Raw genomic sequence first — 23,028 nt, forward strand, 5'->3', positions numbered from 1 at the left:
GTTTTAAAATGTGGCTCAATAGGTCAATTTAAAATCAAGTGCCCCCTGATTAATCTAACACATTAACCAACTGTTTTCATTTGTTATACAAGCACCCAGTGTTTGCACAAATATGCAGGGGCTTGTAGTTAATTTACTGACATAAAAAACAAGGCAGCAATCTGGTCCCCAAAAATGATATATTTGGAATGTTATAACATGCATGAACTGCTCTTTTTGCATGGTATCCAGAAGTCAGGAGACCTGTGTGACTTTTTCAGTGTGACTGGCAAAAGCATAATTCCCTCTGTTTCTGAAGTTCAGAAGTGAGTGCAGATCCTTATGTAGCCAAAGTGTCACCATCCATGCACAAGACAAGAGGTATCAGCAGGGCTTGGAGCAGCCCCAAGGTTTGCAAAAGAACAGAGACAATTTTGAAAAAACCTGACCCCCAAAACAGCCCAATAAGGACTATGCTCAGCAGCCACTGACTGCTGACTGCTGGGGGTGGGGTTGACAAAAAATAAGAAGGGAGGGGGAATGGAGTAGACTGTCCTGGAGGACTTACAGACACTGCACAGGAGCACTCCACATTACAACCTTTTGTTGAATCAGAATATTAACTTACAAGTTAGATTCTGAATTTCAATCATAATTAGAAATTTACCCCCAATGTAACTTTAAATATTAGTAAAATTAAGGAAATGCAGCGTGAGTTCAGTAATTAGGGGCCAGTAGTTATAGTAATGTAAAAAACTGTGTTAAACTCACATGACGTTCATCATATGTGGATTGATCTTGCAAGCTTCACTTCATAGATGTATAGCTGGTTTAGATATATATTTTTACTTTTCATAGAAAAAGAGATATAAAGGACATATTTGAAATCATCTGGCAGTATAAGTTGATACAGCCATAAACGTGTTTAAACTGAATAGTTTGCCTGCAACAGAGTTCATAAGAAAGTTTTCAGGAAAAAACTGCAGGTGCCAGCTGAAGCAAGGACAGGCCACCCTGCATGAAACAAGGGGTCCACACAGTGGTTGCTTGTAAATTTTCTTAAAAGTTTCAAGAACATGTACTCCCAAGATCTTGTTTGAAAACAAAGAACTCCTAAGATTGCTTTATGTTTAAAATAATACAGATTTTTTTACCAGCAGAAACATGAGCCACTGTGAAAAGCTATATTGGCACAACTAATATGTAGCAGATGCCTCAATAAAAGTTATACAGACACATATTATCATAAACTTGAGCTGCAGGCAAATAAAGATCTAATGCATGCATGTATTTTTTCCTAAATAAGACTCAAAAGATTTAAATTTATCTCACATGTTTAATCAAGTATCATCCCTTGCGTTATTATTTTTTAGTGAAAACAGGCTGCTGCAATTAAGCAACTTTAAGGTTTCTGCTCTTGTACTCTAATAGCACAATCTATGGCTTGGTTACTCACGCTCTGGTAACCTCCAGGTTAGGCTACTGTAACGTGCTATACATGGGGCTGCCTCTGAAGACTGTTTGGAAACTGCAGTTAGTGCAGAATGCGGCTGCTAGAGCACTAATTGAGACTAGGTGTTATGGTGATATTATACCTGTACTATTCCAACTGCACTGGCTCTCAGTCAGTTTCCAAGCCCAATTCAAATGGCTCGTTTTGACCTTTAAAACACTTCATGGCTTAGGGCAACCTTTCCCAACCTGGTGCCCTACAGATGTATTGAACCAACGTCCATAATTCCCAGCCAGCATGGCCAATGCCAGGGGATGATCAGAGTTGTAGGCCAACAAATCTGGAGGGCACCAGGTTTGCAAGAATGGCTTAGGGTCAGGGTACTTTAAGGACCACCAATCTTCATATGCACCTATCCATACATTAGGACTGAGGGTGGCCTCACCATCTAGAGGGAGGTGGGTGGTTGCCAGAATGGCCTTCTTACCAGTGGCACCTCAGCTGTAGACCACTCCCATTGGAGAGGTTTGCTTGGTGCCTACTTTATTGTCCTTCTGGCACCAGGGAAAGGCCATTTTATTTTCCTGAGATTTTTCCTTCCAATTTTAACCTTGCTAACTCTTATGTTTCTTTAACTTTGTGGCTTTTAGATTCTGTCTTTTGTCCTTACATTTTAAATTGTATTATTCTTTTTGTAAACTGCCCTGGAAATACATAAATAGGCATGTCTACCTGGCAACACATTCCACCAGATCAATGTCTTACTCCCAGGTAAATGCATATACAAATGCAACCCAAGTTAGCCATCTTTACAGTCACGCTGGGACCGACCAACAGTCCCATTTACCTCGAAAACTTGCATATATTTTCACTTTTAAATTTGTTCACTGAGAAGCAACATGTTTTCAACATAGGAGTGACAAAAATATATTTATTACGTAAAACTTCATTACAGCTGGAGATATAAACTAGGTTTAAGAATATGGTGACTGTGGAAATAACTAATATAAAATAAAGATCTAAGACACTGGCATTTTTCTTTAATGACATCCTGAGCGCTATGACAATACTTGCAGAAAGATTATAAGACACATCCCCACTGGATATCCCCACTGGCAGCAGTCACAACCTTCAGGTGGCAAGTTAGGCAATAGAAAGAGGAACTGTTTTGAAAACAAAGCAGTGATTGTCAATGAGAAAACAACTGAGGTATAAAGAACCAAGAGATTAATATAGTTCTCATTTCCATCTACCACACCAAAATGCATTTATAAATATCATTCCAGTTCAAGAATCATATATGCTTTTCCCCTGGAAGGGAGAGTAGTAAAGTGGCTAGTGCTGACTCAGACTGGTCAAACCAGGTTCAAAATCCTGCTCAGCCATCATCTGTGGGGTGGGGAAGAGATTGCGGTTTCCCTGCTGCTAGCAGCAACAAGGAAACAGTGATTTGGGTCAGGATTGCTGGGGTGGGAATGAGGGGAGAAGCTCTAAATGCCTCCCCCCCCCAAAGCGATCCCATCTGCTGATCTCAGCAGGTAGGAATGGAGAGGTTTAAACCACCTCATGCCTGCGTGACCCTCAGTGCCAAAAAGTCTACCCAACTCTGCAGTAAATAGTGATCATTATTTGTTGTCCTATTAGCTGTCAACACAATAAATCTGTGAAAAAGCAAGAAAGGCATGTCCAACATCATTTTTCTGGAGAAAATTTAAGAGAATATTGCTCCTAGTTTAGTTATGTAGGCCAGGATCCAAAGAACACTGTCCACTCCCAAGAACGTCCACACGTGCACTATAGCTCGCTGAATTCAACTTCTGACCACAGCTCCTCACACTCGGTCAGGTGCTCCCCTGAAGACTCCCCCTCACTTTCAGGATCAATTTTTTGGGCAGCGAAGAGCACAGTAGGAAAACAATGCTATAGAATAGCTTGGATCCCAGACTTTCACTTATATTTAATGTTATCCCTTTCTTACAAGTTACACACACATTTAGAAGCTTATGCTTAAGAAGAGAAAATCTGATCTCTGACCCTGAAGCGCTAACACTATAGTCAATCAAAACTGGGAGAGAGAATGGGGGGGGGTCTAAATATTAAAAATTAGGCATAGGGAAAGCCCCATTCCTTCCCAACCATCCATCTCTCATTCATGAACGACTTCTTCTCGGTGCTTAATTTTTTCAAGGAAACATTTCTATTTCATAAGTGTGTTAGTAACAATGAATGGATGTCACTTGCAAATACAGTATTAGGCAAGCCAGGCAGTTTCAAAGTTGTAATTAATATATTTCAGGTGATAATCCCTAGCAATTATGTGAGATAATACATATATGTCAGCGAAGTACATATATGTATCGGTGTGAGATGGAACTAATAAGTAGCTACAACAAAACTGAAGGTGCCCAATAACTTTTAACAAGAGATTTCAAGTCTGTTGAAATAGATGAGTGGTTCTCAGCATATCGTGGGGTTGCTAAAATTAATTCATGTGTCAGCAGTTTTCAGTACCTTTGTTTTTATCTTAAATTTAAACCGTGTAAGGGAAGTATGTGGCATTGTCTTTAAATTTTTACAGATATATTATATAGACATTTTTATTGAAATAACACCTAAATTGCATTGTGTGCTTTATTCCCCCCCTCAAATATTTCAGGTCAAATACTAGTGGTATATTGGGACAAAAAATTAATATGTGGTTATTTATTTGTTTATTAAATACAAGTAAGATGCTAAATTAATTACTTTCCAATGCAAATGACCCAATGCAAATTAGCCAGACTGTTCCTAGTCACATTTTTCTAGAAAACCCATTTCACTGCTTCTTCCTCACAACTATTCGACTGAACATTTAGTTTCATTTCCTTGTCCATTGGTCTAGGATTTGGTTTATGTCCCTCCCTACCCAGTTCCCACAAACTCTCTATCAATAGGACCAACAAGCTCCAATGCTCTTGGTACTCAATCACCCAAGTGCACTATTAGAAGGATATAGCATATTGAAGGGTATAGTATACTGAAGTATATAAGCTTTTTTTATTAGTTATTTCTAAAATGGCCTATCAAATATTTTAATAATCGTATCTTCCTAAGTGCCTTCAGCAGACTACTACAAACATGACTGTTTATAACACAGGTAAGTTTAATTTGTAAAATGATATTGAACTTAAAGTTTCACACAAAATATTTCCACATCAAAAATGTTTATTTAATAGAAAGACAGGGATGCTTACTGTTCTGGAATCCGAGAAAGGGTTGTATTCATCTAATCCTGGAGGAACATTTCTTGTCACTTGTGTAACTGAAGGATCCTAAACAAATAGAGGGTGTGTAGTTACAGGAAGCATATATATGCACACAGAGTGTGCTAGCAGTAGTCCTAACACATCCACCATTAAGCCTCTTATGGTGCAATCCTATGCATGCTTAAACAGAAAATAAGTCCTACAACTCACAGCCAGAATGGCTGGCTGGGAAATGCTGAGAGTTGTAGGACTTTTTTACCCCCTATCTAAACATGCACCCTTAGTAATGCAGCCATATTTCGAATAAACACCTTCTACCTCAGGTTTGTAGACATTATCCAACACAGATTACTGCTTTCCCACAGCTCACAATACAATTAAATTATCTATATTAACATTTACTAATTAAAGAGAACCCAACTGCATTCCTTTTATTGGGGAGAAGTTACAGAAGCTATAAAGCAAGGGTGGGGGGCCTCTTTCGGCCCGAGGGCCGAATTCAATTTCAGAGAAGCTCTCAGGGGCTGCATTCCACTGGTGGGTGGAGCTGAAGGCAAAACAAGTAGGGCCAAAAATGCAAAAAAAGCACCCCAGCATATTGTAGGTTGAAGGTCTTCCTGACAGTAACTAAGCCTTAGGACAGGAATTTCAAACTTTTCAAAAGGGGAAACATGCATACACATAGATGCCATCTATTAAGAACTGTCTTTTTTAATTTCTACAACAGAGAGATTTATTGTGATACAAGCTATTGTGCCTTTTTAATAAATACATCAGTAACACAAATGAAATAAATAAACAAACATAGACAAATAATTACTTGCCCAACACTACAATATTTTCACTTTTACATTTCACATTACTTGTCACAGAAAGAGAAATGTATCATGTTCTTACTCTCCCTATTCTGTAGGCCACCTCATTTCACCCTAAACTTCTTATAAATCTAGATTAACACAATTTGAGAGATATCCTATCTGTGACACAGATTATTTATGAGGAATACCGCTCCTCCTGAGTATGTCAGTGAAAGCTCAGTTTTCAGCTGAATACTATCCTGAAATATAAAGCACACATCTAATAAGATTTTGGAAGTTCTTAATAGGCATTATTTTCCCCTACAAAACACATCAAGCTCATCCCCATCAAAACAGCCATCAAATCCAAATACGAAATATAGAAAAGATATGTATATATATATATAGGAGGCAAGAGAAAATGTGTTAACGTGGAGTACAAATCTTTCGAATTCCAGGAGAGCATATACAGATCAGAGATGTTAGGATTCAACAACTGGGGACCCACGGGGGGAAAATAATCACAGATAAAAGGGAAAGGGAGAGGGGAGCACATCCTCCAAGGTCAGTTTTTACCACCATCCCCTGAAATTCTTTGCAAAGATGGGGGGCAGGGGGAGACACACATTAGATTCAGAGGACTCATACCTGAGGGTACTTACCCACAGTATTCAATCCTCACCCCCCCCCAAACCTTTAAGCTACAACTTGAAGTTTGGCCACTTGCTTCCTTTAAGCCTCCTAGTCCCATTGGCTGGAAGCTCATGTCTGCATGCTTCTCTCTGCTACATGGTTCCCTGGCAGCATACATATGCAGCCCCAGTTTTGGCCTTTAGGGGAAAGGTGGGGCCAATTCCAACCCCACAAATTTTTTCTGCGATGCTGATTCCCCCCCGGCTCACCCTTGAAGACACACAAATGTCAACTCCCACCACATTCACACTGCTTTGCAAATAAAGGAAATGACAGATGAATTTTTCCCTTACCAATTCAGCCTTTAAAAATTAATTCCACTAGTAATTGTCCACCTACCTGAGGAATTGCCAGGTTAGCCTAACACATCAACTTCTCCAAGATACCCAGTGAGCTTCATTAACCTGGGTTTCCCACTCTAAACCCAACATGCTAGCCACAAAACTACACCAGCTCCTTATGGGACTGGCATTCAAAATATGTGCATAGAAATTTGAATTCCATTTCAAATGGAATTTGAATGAGTTCTAACATAAACTGGAGTACTTATTAAAAAACACTGTGATATGGTTATTGTCCGTGCAAAGCAAGAGCCACTGAAAGAGTGAATAGTAGCAGTTAATTCTTCATATACTGGGCTTGGGAAGAGAGATTGAGGATTAAGTACCAAAATTCTTAATGCCTTCCACTACAAAATGCTTTGGAAAGAAGCCTTTGTGTGAAAGTAAGGAAGCTTCAAACTATAAATGGGCAATTTGTAGCCCTCAAGATGTTTTGCCTACAGCTCTCATCAGGCCTAGCTAGCATAGCCAATGGTGAGGGATCACAGGAGTTGTAGGCCAAAACATCTGGAGAGCCACAAGTTGCCCACTCCTGTTTTAAATTCACCTGACTTTGGTCGGCTCAGATACATATAATTACCTCTTGATTTTGCCAATGGAAGAGTGAATTTTAGCCATAGTGGATTGCAGTGCATGCCAGCTGCCCTTTTGAATATTCAACCTGTGGTGGGCAGGTGCAGTGGCTTTTTGCTGTGGGAAGGGTGGCTTATGCGAGGGTGAAATATGCACAACATAAGCCACATCAACTGCCCACCACAGCTTGAATATTCAAAAGGGCGGCCAGCACACCATGGCTTAAATAAGCAGCAGTGGGCTGAGGTGACTGAGGCCTGCTGCACAGGAAGGGAAACTGCAATAAAGGTTGCACATGTGATTCACAGATTCTTCGGTGCTTCCAAGTACTATGCATGCCATCTCCCTGTGAAAGATTACACAAGCCTAATGCACTTATGCATCCTCTATTACTGCTTCCTTATAACATGCAAAATAGCTCCTAGACTCACGCATATTTTATAGACTTCAAGAGCTACCCTAAGAGGAAGGTTTTGACATTGATTATAGTCACAATGAAAGCATACTAGCATTCAGTGTTATTTTTAGTGAACAAAAACAAAAGATTTTGTAAAGCTAGTTTTGAAATTTGGACTTTAGCCAGAACTCTGAAGATGCATTTCAACACTGAAGTGATCCATTTGTGAATTATTCTTTCAAAATTAACACAAGGGCAAAAAAAAAAGTTTCCATGTATTAGTGCTGCAAATAGCAGTTTAAAGAATTATGTACCCATTTACTGTTTAATAAGCAATAACCAATCATTCTTTTTTTTCCAAGCACTTTACAGTAACATACAGAAGGCAATGTTTAAAAATGGGAATGAAACAGATCCTATACAAATAAATTGAGCAATGTTGGAAAGTATAGCTAGAAAGTTTCAAATTCCTAGTAAACATGATATCTCAGAACACATGACAACATTAGCACCAAATTTAGGTTACCTTAACACCAATAGAACGTTTCCAGTCCTACTGTATACATTACTACTTTGCACAATTAGGAGCAATAGTGCCCTCACATCCCACTCCAAATATAAATTTAGTTCCTTTGCCATGCATCTGTTTGCCTGCGGCAAGCAGCAACTGTCACCGGTGAGTCCCTAAATAGCAGAAGGCTCTTGCCACAGTAGCAGTCACTATGCTTGGCGTACATTATCATGGCTGAAACGTTGTCTATTCCTTCCCCACTAGTGTTTTAGAGCCAGTAGCCTCTTAATGCTAGAACAGAGAGATCAAGCATGCTCAGCATTCAAAGCTTCCATATTGCCTTGCTGGATCAGGCCATTTAATCTAGTATTCTGTTTCCAAGCACAGTCAGTCATAAACTATATAAATGCAAGTTCTGGTCATGTCCAAGAGGTAATATTTCTAGGTAATGACTGTTTCATAGGATAGTTGGTCCTGGAAGTGACTAGAGAGAAGGAGAATCTGGGGCAATATATAAATGTTGCTGAACCATTTAGGCACAATTATCACATAGCCATCAAATTCAATGAATATGTAAGTAGACAATTGCCAAGGGAGTCCAAAACAGTCACATCTGACTTTGGTTTAAGAAGCTAGGAATGAGCACTGGGCTAAGCACTCCTCCCCAGAGATGTGAAGGCCCAGAAAGAAATGGAAAAACACTGTTTTGCCTCCTGTTTTGTTTTTCTTCCCCAAGGACTGTTTCCCCCAGAAAAAAATGGACAAATGGAACAGCTCTGGATTATAAAATATTTTCTTTCAGAATTTTAGCCAAAGTATGTATACATTGTTTAATGGCAGAAAGTGAAGAGGATCTAAAGAGCCTCTTGTTGAGGGTAAAAGTGGAGAGTGCAAAAGCTGGTCTGAAACTCAACATTAAAAAACCTAAGATCATGGCATCTGGCCCCATCACTTCCTGGCATATAGAAGGGGAAGAAATGGAACAGTGACAGATTTTATTTTCTTGGGCTCCAACAAATGGAGCCACTACAGATGGTGTCTGTAGCCATGAAATTAAAAGACGCTTGCTCTATGGCAAACCTACACAGCATAGTAAGAAGCAGAGAAATCACCTTGCTGACAGAGGTTCGTATAATCAAAGCTATGGTTTTCCCAGTAGTAACGTATGACTGTGAGAGCTGGACTATAAGGAAGGCTGAGCACCAAAGAATTGATGCTTTCGAACTGTGGTGCTGGAGAAGACTCTTACGAGTCCCCTGGACTGCAAGGAGGTCAGATCAGTCCATCCTAAAGGAAATCAACCCTCAGTGCTCATTGGAAGGACAGATCCTGAAGCTGGAGCTCAAATATTTTGGCCACCTAACGCGAATACTCCCTGGAAAAGACCCTGATGCTGGGAAAGATTGAAGGCAAAAGGAGAAGGGGACAGCAGAGGTTGTGATGGCTAGATAGCATCACCGATGCAATGAATATGAACTTGAGCACACTCCGGGAGAGAGCAGAGGACAGGAAGGCCTGGCGTGCTATGGTCCATGGGGTCACAAAGAGTCGGATATGACTTCACAACTGAACAAGAACAACAACAACATTTATACATTGTTACCCAGCCTTTATTCCCCTCAAAATGATTTCTAAAAACTATGTAAGAAGAGCACTTTCATAGAAAGACTAGAGATGTAAAGTGTCTGGAAATAATGAAGCCATGGGGAAAATGTTTTAAAAATCTTCTCTGTAAGATTCCCAGCAGTTAGTTCTTTCATTCTTTATTAAAATTATTGATCTAAAGTATATTTTACTGATAGATGTTTATGCTCAGTTTCCCAATATGTGAGTAGGGTCACCACTGTCCATTTTTGGATGCTGTCGTGGAGACAGAAATCAATAGTGAGGTGTCCAGCAACTCTGCTTGAATGATTAAACTAGATCATTTTCAGCTTGTGACTCTTGATGATGTGGACAAGCTGCTTGGTTCGGTTAAAAAGACAACTTCTCAACCCCTGCCCATCCTGGCTTGTAGTCCAGAGAGGGCAGATGGTAAAGCAATTTTTGCTGAATATTATTAATGCCTCCCTAACAGAAGGTAATTTTCCATCGTGACTGAAAGAAGCAATTGTTAGACCGCTTTTGAAGAAGGCTTCCTTTGATCTCCTAGGCTTCAATAATTATAGGCCAGTAAGTAATTTACCATTTGGGGGCAAGGTAAGGGGGAAGGCCAAACCGAAGCAGTCTTGGATGAAACTGATTACCTGGACCCATTTCAAACTGGCTTTGGAGTGGGATACGGAGTTGAGACTGCCATGGTCACCTTGGTGGATGATCTTCACCTGGGAATCGATAGGGAGAGTGCATCCCTGTTGATTCTTTTGGATCTCCCAGCAGCATTCAATACCATCGACCACGGTATCTTTCTGGATTGCCTGAGGGAGTTGGGGGCACTGCTCTGCAGTGGTTCCACTCCTTTCTCTCAGGACGGTTCCAGATGGTGTTGCTCGGGAATAGTTGTTCCTCAAAAAAGGAACTATTATGTGGAGTCCCTCAGGGCTCCATTCTATTCCCGATGCTGTTCAATATCTACATGATATTGTAGCTATCTCTCTGCTGGGAGAGATTATCAGGAGGTTTGGGGCTATTTCTCCTTAATGTCTTTATCCAAGGAAGGTAGGACTCCTCTGAATGACTGCCCGAAGTTGGTAATGAGCTGGATGAGGGAGAACAAGCTGAAGTTGAATCCAGGCAAGACAAAGGTGCTCATCGTGAAGGGTCCTAATTCAGATACTGAGGTATGTCAACCAGTTCTGGATGGGGTTGCATTCCCCCTGAAGGAGCAAGTTCATAGCTTGGGGGTGCTTCTTTTCTTTTCTTTTGAATATGTTTTTATTTATTTTATATGAATGAAATAAACAGTACCAAAATTACCAACAACTTCATCAATGCTTCAATTTCCCAGCAATACAATATTCTAATGAGGACACCACAATAACAAAAAGAGAAGAAAAAAGAGAAAAAAATAAAGGGAAAAGGGAGGAGGAAAGGAAGCGAAGAAAAAAAGAAGAAAATTCCTCCCCCCTCCCTCCCCCCCCCTCTCCCTCTCCCTCCCCCCAACGAACTGAATTTAAGCTCCAACACCCCCCGGTCTCCAATGTCATTCTATTTTAAAGACTATATCTATAACCTTAACAATCTTACAATTTAGTATACAACCTTACATTTCTATATCATATCCTCAATCTTATATTTATTTATTTATTTTATTTATTGCATTTATACCCCGCCTATTTTCCTCTTGCAAGGAACCCAAGGCGGCTTACATTATCCTCCTCCTCTCCATTTTATCCTCACAACAACCCTGTGAGGTGGGTTGGGCTGAGAGTCTGTGACTGGCCCAAAATCACCCAGTGAGCTTCCATGGCCGAGTGAGGACTAGAACCCGGATCTCCCAGCTCCTAGTCCAACACTCAAAAAAAGAGGTCTAGAATTCATTCCCAAAAGCCTAGTATTATTAGTAGTAATAATAATTTTTTATATATATATATAAATTATATAACAATAAAACTTAATATAAACCTTCAACATTCAGTAATATATTTTATACTAGATATATTATCTATTTTAAAATAAAAGCAAGAAAAAACAAGAAAAAGTAAGAAATGAAAGAAAGTAAACGAATATATATATATATATAATCATTTATCTTCTGAGTTAGCCTGGATCAAATAGACTAAATAGAAACAATTAACAAAGCTTGTTTAAAGATTCCAATTCATGGGGTTGCAACAAGGTTCTCACACTTTTTTACATTCAGCCAAGCCTCCGCCATTTCATAATTTTGAAACTTCTTCATCTGACCTTCAGATGCAACACAGAGCGTAGCAGGATATTTTAAGTAGTATTGTAAATTAATTTGTTTTGCCAAGTTCTTTGCTTTGATAAATTGCCTTCTTTTATTCGCCGCCTCTTTAATGTAGTCTGGAAATAGCATAACTTTATCTTCTTTCCAAGAAAGGCTTCGTGCCTCTCTATCCAAACGCAGGATAAAATTCTTTGTGGAGACTTTTGCAAATTGAGCTATGATGGTGTAATCAGTCCCTTTAGCATTTGGCACACGAAATGCCTGCTCACTACACGTAAATAATCAGATGGAATAGGGAGTATTTCATGCAAAAGTTTATCCAGAAAAACAAGCAATTTTACACCATTAGGCAAATTTTTAATCCCCAAAATACGTACATTGGATCTTTTCGTGAAGGCCTCCAGTTGAGAAATTCTATCAAAGTTGTTTTTAAAATAAATATGTGTCATGGTTTCGTTTCCAGCCACATGGTCTTCAAGCTCATTAATTTTCGACTCCACTTTATGCCGTGACGCATTAATCAAATCTACAGCTCCTTGTGGGGCAGTGATAGAATTTTGGATTAAATCCAGCCTCTTGACGTGCTCTGTAAATTGCGAAGATAAGGTGTCTTTATAAGCGTAAATAATTCACCTCTATCTTCTCTTCTTGACATTTTTGACACAGAAGGTTTGGGGGGAGTAGATGTGAACTCCTTTCTTCTCCGTGGCGCAGACATGTTTCTCTCAAGCAGATCTTACAGGTCCTCAGATGTTCTCAAACATTGTTAAAACCATCCCTCAAACGTTGTTGATATTTCTTAAAGCATATGTTATATGGGACATGTCAGCCCTGTTTTCTCCTACAAAATAGGAGTCTCAGTACAGCTTTTTGTGTTGGTAAAGCTCTGGGGAGATAATTCCGGCATCCAGCCCCCCCACTATCACGTGGGAGTTACCTTTCTCCAAGATGTTGTCCAAAGCTTGCTTGCCTTGCCCCCCCTTTCCATTCCAGGGGGGAGATGAAAAGGTTTTTCCATCTTTTAAAAAGCTTGTTTGAGAAAGCTCCCACGGAGCCCCGTGGGAAGCTACCAGAGTGACATTGGTCCCAACCGGAAGTCTCAGCTTGGGGGTGCTTCTTGACCCAACCCTGTTCCTGGCACCTCAGGTGGAGGCAACGGTGAGAAGTGCCTGTTATCAACTTCAGCTGATACGCCAGCTACACCCATTCCTGGAACATGTGGACCTGGTAACAGTGGTGCATGTGCTGGTAACCTCTAGGTTTGATTTCTGTAATGTGCTGTACTTGGGGCTGCCTATATATTTAGTTCAGAAACTTCAACTGGTACAAAATATGGCAGCGAGGTTGGTCTCTGGGACATCCCGTGGAGATCATATTACAGTGGTTTTAAAATCTTTACACAGGCTGCCAATTTGTTTCTGAGCAAAATATAAAGTGCTTGTTCTTACCTTTAAAGCTTTATATGGTCTAGGTCCAAGGTAACTTAGGGAGTGCCTTCTCCCCTATGTCCCAGTCCACCACTTAAGGTCCTCTGTGGGCTCTCTGCTGCAGCTACCTAATGTGAGATTGACAGCCACACACAAGAGGACCCTTCCTTTTGCCACCCCTCAGCTGTGGAATGACCCACTGGTTGAAATGTGCGTGCTGACCTCTTTGAAGGTTTTTAGTCAGGCATTAAAATTCTATTATTCTGGCAGGCCTTCCCTTTTTAGAACTCTTGTTCCTTTTGCTGACTTGTATACTGTTTTAAGCAGTGCTGTTTTAAGCTGTGTTGTTTTATTGTTGGATTTTTTTAAATGATTTTAGTTCAAAATTGTTTTAGCTATATACTGTCCGTATGATTTTATATAAATGGTTTTTTAAACTTTGTATATTGTATTTTAATGTTTTAACTTTTGTAAACCGCCCAGAGAGTTTTAGCTATGGGGCGGTATAGAAAAATAATAAATAATGATGATAATAATAATAATTTTTGGCAGGTTGGGTTTTGTACTACAGAGTCCTGTGTTTTTGATGCTGTAGCGGTCATTTAATGTAATTCTAATCTATTCAGACAACAATTACAATTTACTAACTGGGTTTACTTTTAAAAGTTTTAAAATATAATGATAATTTTATGAGCAAACTAAGTCATACATAAAATAACTTCAGGAACAGAAAGGCTACTTTATATTCCTAAAGCAGCTCTCCCCAACCTGGTGCCCTCCAGATGTTTTGGACTACAGTGCCCAGCATTCCTGACCATTGGCCATGCTGCCTGAGGCTTATGGGAGCTGAAGTCCAAAAACCAGAGGACACCAGGTTGGGGAAGGCTGTCTTAAAGCAACAAAGTGACTTTAGATCTGTAAAAAGTAAAAGGTAACTGTGTCCCCAACCAGTCGTGTCCGACTCTAGGGTGTGGTGCTCATCTCCATTTCTAAGCCGAAGAGCCAGCGCTGTCCGAAGACGCTTCCGTGGTCATGTGGCCGGCATGACTGAACACCGAGGTGTACGGAACGCTGTTACCTTTCCCGCCGAAGCGGTACCTATTTATCTACTTGCAATTTCTTGCTTTCAAACTGCTAGGTTGGCAGAAGCTGGGACTGAAGACGGGAGCTCACTCCGTCACGCGGCACTCGAGTCTCGAACTGCTGTCCTGCCAACCTTCTGGTCTGCAGTTCAGCGCCTTAACCACTAAGCCACCGCGGCCCTAAAAAAAACAAGTATTGCTTATTTTTCAATTTTTCCAAAATTTCCAATTTTTCCAAAGCACTCCCCACCCCACCCTGCCTGTAAAAAAAACACAGTTTTTTTCCCATGGCCTCAAAATTCTGGAAATCTTACACCTCTACTCCTCTCTCACCCCTCATGCACTGGTTTTGGTGCTTCACTTCTGACTTGAATTAAGCCAGAGTTCCCTGTTACATTGGAACCAAGGAACTGTGGCTCAATATCCATTAGCAAACAAGAATAATAAGACAGGAATGTTAGCTTAACATGAGCCAGGAATGAAGCCGGGGAAAATAGTCGGGCCCTGGCGATTATCACATTCTATAAAGTTAGTGCCAAACAGTAAGAGCTTCACTGTAACACACACAGGTCTGATGGGGCACTATATACAAAACTCACAACTTACATCTCACAACTTCTGAAAACATTTTTCTTTTTTCTTACCAAGGAAATTGTGCATAACTGTTTATCATCTCATTGATTAAAATTTGTTATATCTGCTAGGGGCCAGATAAAATTGCTTACAAGTCAGATTTGGTCTAGTATAACTGAAAGGTAGTCTTCCCTTATATAGACCTGTTAGACCATCAACCTCTACAATCTTCAGGGAGGCCTTGCTGTCTGTGCTAGAACTCCACCTGGCAGCAACACAGCAGCGTGTTTTCACTGTGGTGGCACCCACCCTATGGAATAAGTCAGGCACTGATGGTCATGTGCTTTTAATGTTTATTAAAAAAGTATCTGTTTACTCTGGCTTTCCCCCACAATTAATTTAAGTTGTTTTAAGCCTTGCCTTCTGGAGCCTTGTAATATTGTTATGTTTTATAAAGTTCTATAATTTTATAGTTTATGGCAAATAATTTATTACCAGCTTCAGGATTTTTAAAATGGGAAACAGTAGGTTAATATTTTTTAAAATTAATAATAAACTACTATTGTAGATTTGTGACTTCGGAGAGCACATATTTCAGGCCACTTAACAGTTCCACACACAGTTATGACATTTTAATGGATACATAAGTGGTTACAACAGAACTATGAACTGAGAACAAGCACATATGGATTACTGTAACAGAGTGCTGCTTCAGAATACATTTTCACCAATGCAATGTTACATGCATTTTTGCTCTAATTATTACTTTGGAGAGCACAGTGCTGATAAATATACCATCATAAGAGCAAAGAAAAACCATTATCCCAAACTGCAGCTATTTCGTACCTCAAAGTCCTCCTACACATTTATTTTTTGCTCCATTCCTGCCCTGTGACTTGTTAATTATGCTAATGCGATTTGACTTAGAGATAGATTTAACACAGATTTACTTGGAAGCAAATCCCACTGAATTGAATGAGACTCCCAAGTAACAATACAACTTTCTGTATATCTTGTTACACTCCGCACCATTGAACCAGAAGTGTGGGCAGCAATATAATACCTAAGATATACAAAGATGCACCGAGCTTTCTACAATGATCCTTGCTTGGGCTGTGTGTGCCATGAGTACCAACTCCACAAATACATATCCCCACCTGCAATAGAGTAGCGGGGATTAATACAGGTGTTGGGTGCCCTGAAATCAAGACTACCAACAATGAAAAATCCTCCATCTGAAAGCACCATGACCTTTTGAACCCTGCGAAGATTGAGACTTACCCCTTTATATGTATACAGTTGCAATTACTACACCCAAGTCCTTATGACAACTATACATTCGAGTGTATAAATAACCAGTGGCTTGGCTGGAAGCATCTAATAAGTCTTATCTTTGTTCTAGAGTATCTGTTGCCATTTACATCTGGAAAACTCTTCTCATGTTGAACTGCCAAAGAATCTCTTTACTTTAGCAGAGGATTCTAGGGCATGTTTTAGGATATACTGTCCCTTTGCATGGACCCATCTGCCATGCCTACTGGGTACCTAGGTGAGCTCAGTGTATGTACCCAACACTCTACTGCAGCTATGATTTGCAGGGGAAGATCAGCAGTGTTAAAGAAACGTCTTTCAGGAGAACTATTATTATTGGTCTTTACACTGAGAATTCCTAGGGTTCTCCAGAACACAGAAACCACTGCTCTAGAGAATATTTAAAGTATTTCTATTTTACCTTTCCATAAAAGTGCCACCATTTCTTTAATCTGTTCAGCGTGGTTTATTTTATTTCTACTCATAGCTCAAATTCATCTTCTATCTACTGTTTCCTGGTTTGATGTCCTGAAATCGCCATAGTCTTCAACTCCCAATACTAAAAGTTTATTTTATGCCAGCCAAGTGCTAGGTGCTTTTAAATCTCAATAAGGATCAACAACTCTTCAGTGCAGTCACAGGCAGCTTCCTTTACAAGATTCAGTTCTTTTTAACATTCCAGTTTGTGATTAGTTCATCTTCTGCACTAACTTGCAGTTCAATTAGTTTTGTTAGAAATACTGAGCTTGCATTAAAAGTTTCATTCAAAGCCAAACCTAATGTGGCAGGCCTCCTTGAAAAGTTTAACAGACATTATGGCTTATTCAGGACACTGGGGATTCTAATTTCCTCTGGGCTCTCTATTCTTCATGCCAAGTGAAACAGGGTAGCATAGCCTACAGATGGGCTACACTAGGGCAGATTTTATTGAGAAAACATCCCATTCTTCCAAATAAGTGGGGGTGCAAAGATATCCACCCCAATTCATTTGCCGTAGCCTTCCCCTCACCCAGCAAGATGACAGTGAGGGAACTGCAAATGCGCACACACAGAGACACACCATGCTCCCCTCCAGAACACTTACAAGACAGAGGAAAGCTAGGAAGGACAACTGTCATTAATCTTGTGTTATTTTTCCCCACACTGTTCCTTCACCCTTCTAGGTTAGAGCTAAAGGCTTTTAAGATTGGGAAAATGAAAGAACCTCAGCACACAGGTAGCCTCGTTGGCATCATGTTCTCCCTCTTTCTCTACCAGAGACAGTGTGAAACAGCGGCTGCAAGCTCTGCTCCGTTTGCCCAGGCAAAAGCCGAGCAGCTTTCCGGACTGATACCTCTCCCCACTGCTTGAGAATAGGGTCATAAGAAAAAGAAGAAAATAGCTCCAATGTGTTTGACCAAGGAGTAAACACAGCAGAATGAGATCCTGCTTTTTTCCGTGCTGGGTTAGTTGCAGCTCTAAGCCACTGTTGAATGTTACATAAGCAAGCCTCAGGCTTGCACATAGCATCCCCCAACGTTTGATTCTATGGCAAACTTTGGTCGTGGTTTCTTTTTCTGGTTTGTAGGCTTGATTTGGTTTTCTAGACTGGGCAGGAGGAGGGTGATGTGAAAGTGGGGGAATTAACATCTATCCCACTGTCATAGTCAGATCACTTCCTATTGAGGTTTAGCCTCTAAGCAGCCCCCCCCCCCGACCTGCAAGGGCGAGGGACCTATTAAAATGGTCCACCCACGAAGGCTAATAGAGTCCAATGGATTCCAGAGGGCTTTGGGGGAGTTTCCTGCTGGTATGGCTGGTGCTCCTGTCAAAGCCCAGATTGCTCAGTTGAATGCAGAAAGACTTGGACAGTTCACGCGATTGATTTCAATCGGGCTTCAGACCTGGTTTTGGAACAGAAACTGCCTTGGTCATCCTGCGAGATGCCCTTTGCTGAGAGAGGGACAGGGAGACTGTGACCCTGTCAATTCTCTTGGACCCCTCAGCAGCTTTCGATACCATCAACCATAGTATCCTTTTGGATAGGTTGTCTGGGTTGGGTGTTGAAGGAACTGTGCTGCAGTGGTTCCACTCTTACTAGGACGGCTGATTCTGGAAGGTACTGCTGGGGGATTACTGCTCTGTGCCTTGGGAGCTATGTTATGGGGTTCCACAGGGCTCTAATCTATCCTCCCTGCTGTTCAACATCTACATGAAACCACTGAGGGAGGTTATCTGGAGGTGTGGGCTGAGATGTCATCAATATCCCCTTTTCATCAAATCCAGGTGAGGCAGTGGCTGTTCTGAATTGGTGCCTGGGCACAGTAATGGACTGAATGAGGGCCAATAAACTGAAACTCAACCTAGACAAGATGGAGGTAGCGTTAGTGGGTGGTTTGTCTGTGCAGCTAAGTGATGTTCAACCTGTTCTGGAGAGAGCTGCACTCCCCCTAATGGATTGGATTCATAGTTTGGGGGTGGTCTTGCATCCAGCATTGTCACTAGAAGCACAGGTGGACTCAGTGACATGGAGCACCTTTTAGCTACTTAGGCTGATACACTAACTACATCCTCATCTGGACAGAGATAGCCCAGCTACAGTTATCCATGTTTTAGGCAGCAATTTTTCCTGTCCTACCTGCAGATACTGGGGAGTAAACGTGGAACCTCTGGTATGCAAAATATGTCCTCTATCACTACATTTATGGCACAATCCTATGAAAATAGTTTGTAGTCTCCAAACTCGAAGACTGCCGAGTATCTAATGCAATGCTCTCCAGCTGCCCTGCATTTCTGCTAGATGGGTGATTTCGCCCGTCTAGCAGCAGCACTTCGGAGCAGGAGGGAAGGAAGCTGAAGTAGCCATAGTAAACATTGTATGGCCAATGCCCCAGTCTCCTCCCTTGCCTGCCCCGGGAACAGCCCCTTTTCCCATCTCGGCGCTTTGTTTCCAAGCATGGAGACGTAACCACACTGGTTCTGAGGGGGCGAGGAACACAGTTTCTGGGCTCTGAGGTTGGAGCCTAGAAACCGAACAACCCAGTGTCCCCAAGACTCTGTCTAGGGGACAAAGGATTTCTCCCTTCATGAAAATTAAGATTCATTAAAACACAGCAGCAGATTTTTAACTTTGTTTTTATATATGAAGATTTTTGCTGAAACCAACATTTTCAAGGCAAAAAGATACACTAGAAAACCGAACAGCTAAATTTGGGGGCGAGGGGGAGGCAGTGAGAAGAAAGAATGTACTCCATTGAAATCTAGTAGTATCGTCCTTCTTGATCTTCAATTCCTTCAAGTTCAGTAATAGAAAATAGTCCCTCTCTTGATATTTTTATGTGGTACTCATTACCAATTAGGACTGCATACAAAATAAATAAATAAATAAATAAATAAATATTAGGAAACATATTAATTAACATTTTTGACTCTTTTCCTGGGAAGCAAGAGCCCAAGTTGGACATACACTCCTTTCGGTGAAGTGCGCCTTCTCCAGCACTGAAATCAGATCAAAGGTAGAGAAGGAACTGCTGCCTTCTAACCTTAAATCATTCCATAAGCCAGAAATCCACAATCTTTTTGGGTCAGTGGGTACATTTGGAATTTTGAATGTTGTGAGCACTCTCCCAAAATGGCTGTCACAGGGTGGGTGGCTACAATGGTGGTCATGGCCCATCACAAAACACTCATTTCCCAGAAGGCAAACTGGTGAGACTAAAAGAAAAGTAGCTTGCCCATGAACCTAAGTACAAGGCAGAGGTGGGGGTCTGAGCTCTAAGACAGAAAACCATTCTTTCAAACCAAAATAAAGATGGTGCTGGAAGCCTTCTAGTTTATTTTAAAATTTAAAAAATCTTAATAAAAGTTAGAGGAGCAGGGAGCCTGCTGGGTGCCAAGAAACATGTCTTGCGGGTACCATGTTGGAGACCCCAGCTATTCTTGACAATCTCCCTCTAGTAAAGTTCTCTTTTAAATCATCTTTACAGGCCACAAGTCAGAATGATGGCAGTGTAGGGAGTACAGATGTCCAATAAGGGACTGGAAATTGGAGGAACACCCTCACCCACCACACAACATATGCTAAGGAAGCCAACTAAACATGCAGTTGTTGAGATTTTAAGCCCACAGGTCCTGTTCAACATATTTTGTCAAGTGCCTAGCTATAGGAACTATACAAAAAGTATACTACAACAAACAAAAAACAACCTGGTATATAAAAGTTTCTAGGTACTTAACTCCTATTAGATCTAGTTCTACACATTCAAATAAATACTGATAAGCTGCTTGTAAAAATCAGGTTTAAGGGAAGGACTAAGCCTTTCTTTCAAATAAGGATCTAACACTAGCTTCATATAAAGGGCACTTGGGCTCATTACACAATCCAAGAACAAATTCTATCCTATGCAACTTTATTAAGCAATATTAAGTTTTCCTAGAATACCACACTGATCCTAGAAGTCACTACTGCAGCCTTGCAACTAAATTCACAAGCTGACTGACAGGCACACATCTAACCAAGTGGACTCTTCTAACCTATAGAAGCTCAAATCACGATACAACTGTTAGCCTATTGTCCATTTTAATCTTCATGTCATGATCTACTACACTGCAGACTGAAATTGGTTTAATAATCACTTTACCTCCGCAGGCACCCCTAGGAACTGAAGTCTGGAGATCACAAACAGAGAATTCTGACCACCCTCCCCAAACTACTCTCCATATTTTGGGGGAGAAACCCATATGAGTTGAACAGGCATAAAATAGATTAGACTGGTGTAGGTTGGTGGAGGAGCATGTTTTGGAACCAACATGGTAACCACCATCTCTGAATGTATTTGGAAAGTGGACTTTACAACTTTGCTCGTCTACCCTGAACTTTGAATTTATAAATGTTAACTCAGGACTTATGTGCTGCATTACAGCCACACTATACAAGTTCATAATTATCTAAATAGGAAAACGTGCTTTCAGAGTTACTGGAAAATATAGTGAAAAGTTCAGATTTCAAATAATTGGGGCAGCAAATGCCACCAGATCCCATGGAAGCAAGTCGCTCATGACTATTCCAAAAACCACATATGCTATTACAGTCCAGAAACTGCACCAATGAGTGGAACACAAATACTCATCAAAAGAGGAGGTCCCATGAGACCCTTGAAAGAAGCTTCTAAATTAAGTTCTGTAGGTAACTCCACATTTTCTTCCATCTTGGTTCAAACTGGAATGGTTGGAGCCAGAGCTCACATTCCAAACACTACTCCTTTTTACCAACAGGAAATATAGCAAGGGCTAAAAATACATTTAGAGCAAAGCACCTAAACCCTCTTTACTTTATGAAGTATTAAAAAGCAACTTGTACATCAGTTGCTGGGGAACATGGGTGGGAGGGTGCTGTTGCGCTCATGTCCTGCTTGTGGGTTCCTCGTCGACAGCTGATTGGCCACTGGGTGAACAGAATGCTGGACTAGATAGACCCTTGGTCTGATCCAGCAGGGCTCTTCTTATGTTCTAACATCAAGAAGCCACTGTTGCCTCTTTGGAGACTTTAGTTCTAGCGTCTGCTTGGGGTCCTTTGGAAAGCTTTGGAAACGACAGTGAATATATTTCCATTTCAGATTTTGGCCAGACAGAGATGGGAGGAAGATGGTGTTACGCGCAGCATCTCTTGCCGGGTCTGGTGCCTGATGCAGAGCCTGACAACAGAGGGCAGCACGCTCTGCCACAAAAGCCTGTAGCATCCATCCTTAAAACCACCTGGCCACCCCGCCTTCGTAAACACGCTCCCATGGAGGTGTGTGGGGGGTGCCACTTTAACCCTTTCCTTGCACAGGGAAAGCCAAGGAAGGGCAGGAGTGGGAGCCCTTTGCACCAAGAGCCCCCTCCCCACGACAAGGCGGCTTACTTAGCGCCACGGCACAGGGGCGCTGGCAGCGGGTGGGGTGGGAGCGGACACGGAAGCTCAAGCCTGGCCGCAGAACCTCGGGAGGAAAACTCCCCCCTGCTCAGCACAAGGGAGATGCCTCAGCCGGCCGGCCGGCCGGCCATCCCAGCTGCCCCGGCAAACGCGACGGGTTCGGCGAGCGACGAAGCCGGGGGAAGGGGGTGGGGCAGGACGGAGGCAGCGTCTGACACGCGACCTCAAGAGGGAGAACTTGCAGGCACGTTCACACGACTTCAAAAATAATAAGCTAGGAAACCGCCTCCCTCCCTCCCTCCCTCCCTCCCTCTCAGTGCGACACACCCGGCTGCTCGGCCGAGGCGCCCCAGCGACCTCCTAGCCCCCGACTGTACCTTGAACGGGTTGTTGAGATCCGGGTCCGCGAAGGGGTTGTTGTCGAAGTCCGACATGGCGGGCGCGGGTCAAGAAGGCGGGCGGGCGCTGCGATGCGCGGGCGGCGGCGGACAGCGACTCCGGTCGAGCGCCCCCAAGGCTGCTGCCCGCCTCGTCCCCCGCAGATGAGGCCGCAGGTAGATCCGGTACGGAGCCTGCCCCCTCCGACACCCCGAGCAGCCCGATAGGACGCGAAGACCGCCAAGATGGCCGCCCCGGAAGCGACGCGAGGAGCCGCGCCGGCTCCCGGAGGAAAATAAGGGGTGGTGGGCGAGAGCGCGTGGAAGGAGAAAGGGGAGTTCTGAGAGGGGAGGCGGGAGCGGGGTTCCTTCCCCGCCGGGAGACGCGCTCCTGTTTTCTTCTCCCTCTGAAAGAGTCGCTTTTCATACAAAAAGAGTGTAAAAAACTGGGGGGGGGGGCGTTGGTTCTGCTTCTGCTTCACAGATTCGAGAGGAAGAGGGTCTTCCGCTTCTTTATAGAGTGGAG

At 42.0% G+C, this 23,028-nt stretch overlaps 1 protein-coding gene across 5 annotated transcripts in view; it reads right to left on the minus strand.

Annotated features, from left to right (window-relative positions):
• SCAMP1 (secretory carrier membrane protein 1) overlaps positions 1 to 22,663 on the minus strand; it is a 72,812-nt gene extending 50,149 nt beyond the window's left edge. For 3 of the 5 annotated variants that reach the window (XM_084833411.1, XM_084833412.1, XM_084833415.1), the window contains exons 1-2: positions 22,503 to 22,663; positions 4,666 to 4,743 (exon numbers count right to left, since the gene is read on the minus strand). In XM_084833411.1, coding sequence (XP_084689537.1) covers positions 4,666 to 4,743; positions 22,503 to 22,559 — 135 coding nt within the window. In that variant the 5' untranslated portion in view covers positions 22,560 to 22,663. Of the gene's footprint in view, positions 1 to 750; positions 828 to 4,665; positions 4,744 to 22,502 lie in introns of all 5 variants that reach the window. The other 2 variants (XM_084833413.1, XM_084833414.1) reach the window with 1 other exon arrangement.
• Positions 22,664 to 23,028: the final 365 nt, after the last annotated feature.

Source organism: Heloderma suspectum, chromosome 2 (assembly GCF_057233095.1).
Source record: "Heloderma suspectum isolate Gila_16-S chromosome 2, 16-S_ref, whole genome shotgun sequence".
Lineage (NCBI taxonomy): Eukaryota > Metazoa > Chordata > Lepidosauria > Squamata > Helodermatidae > Heloderma > Heloderma suspectum.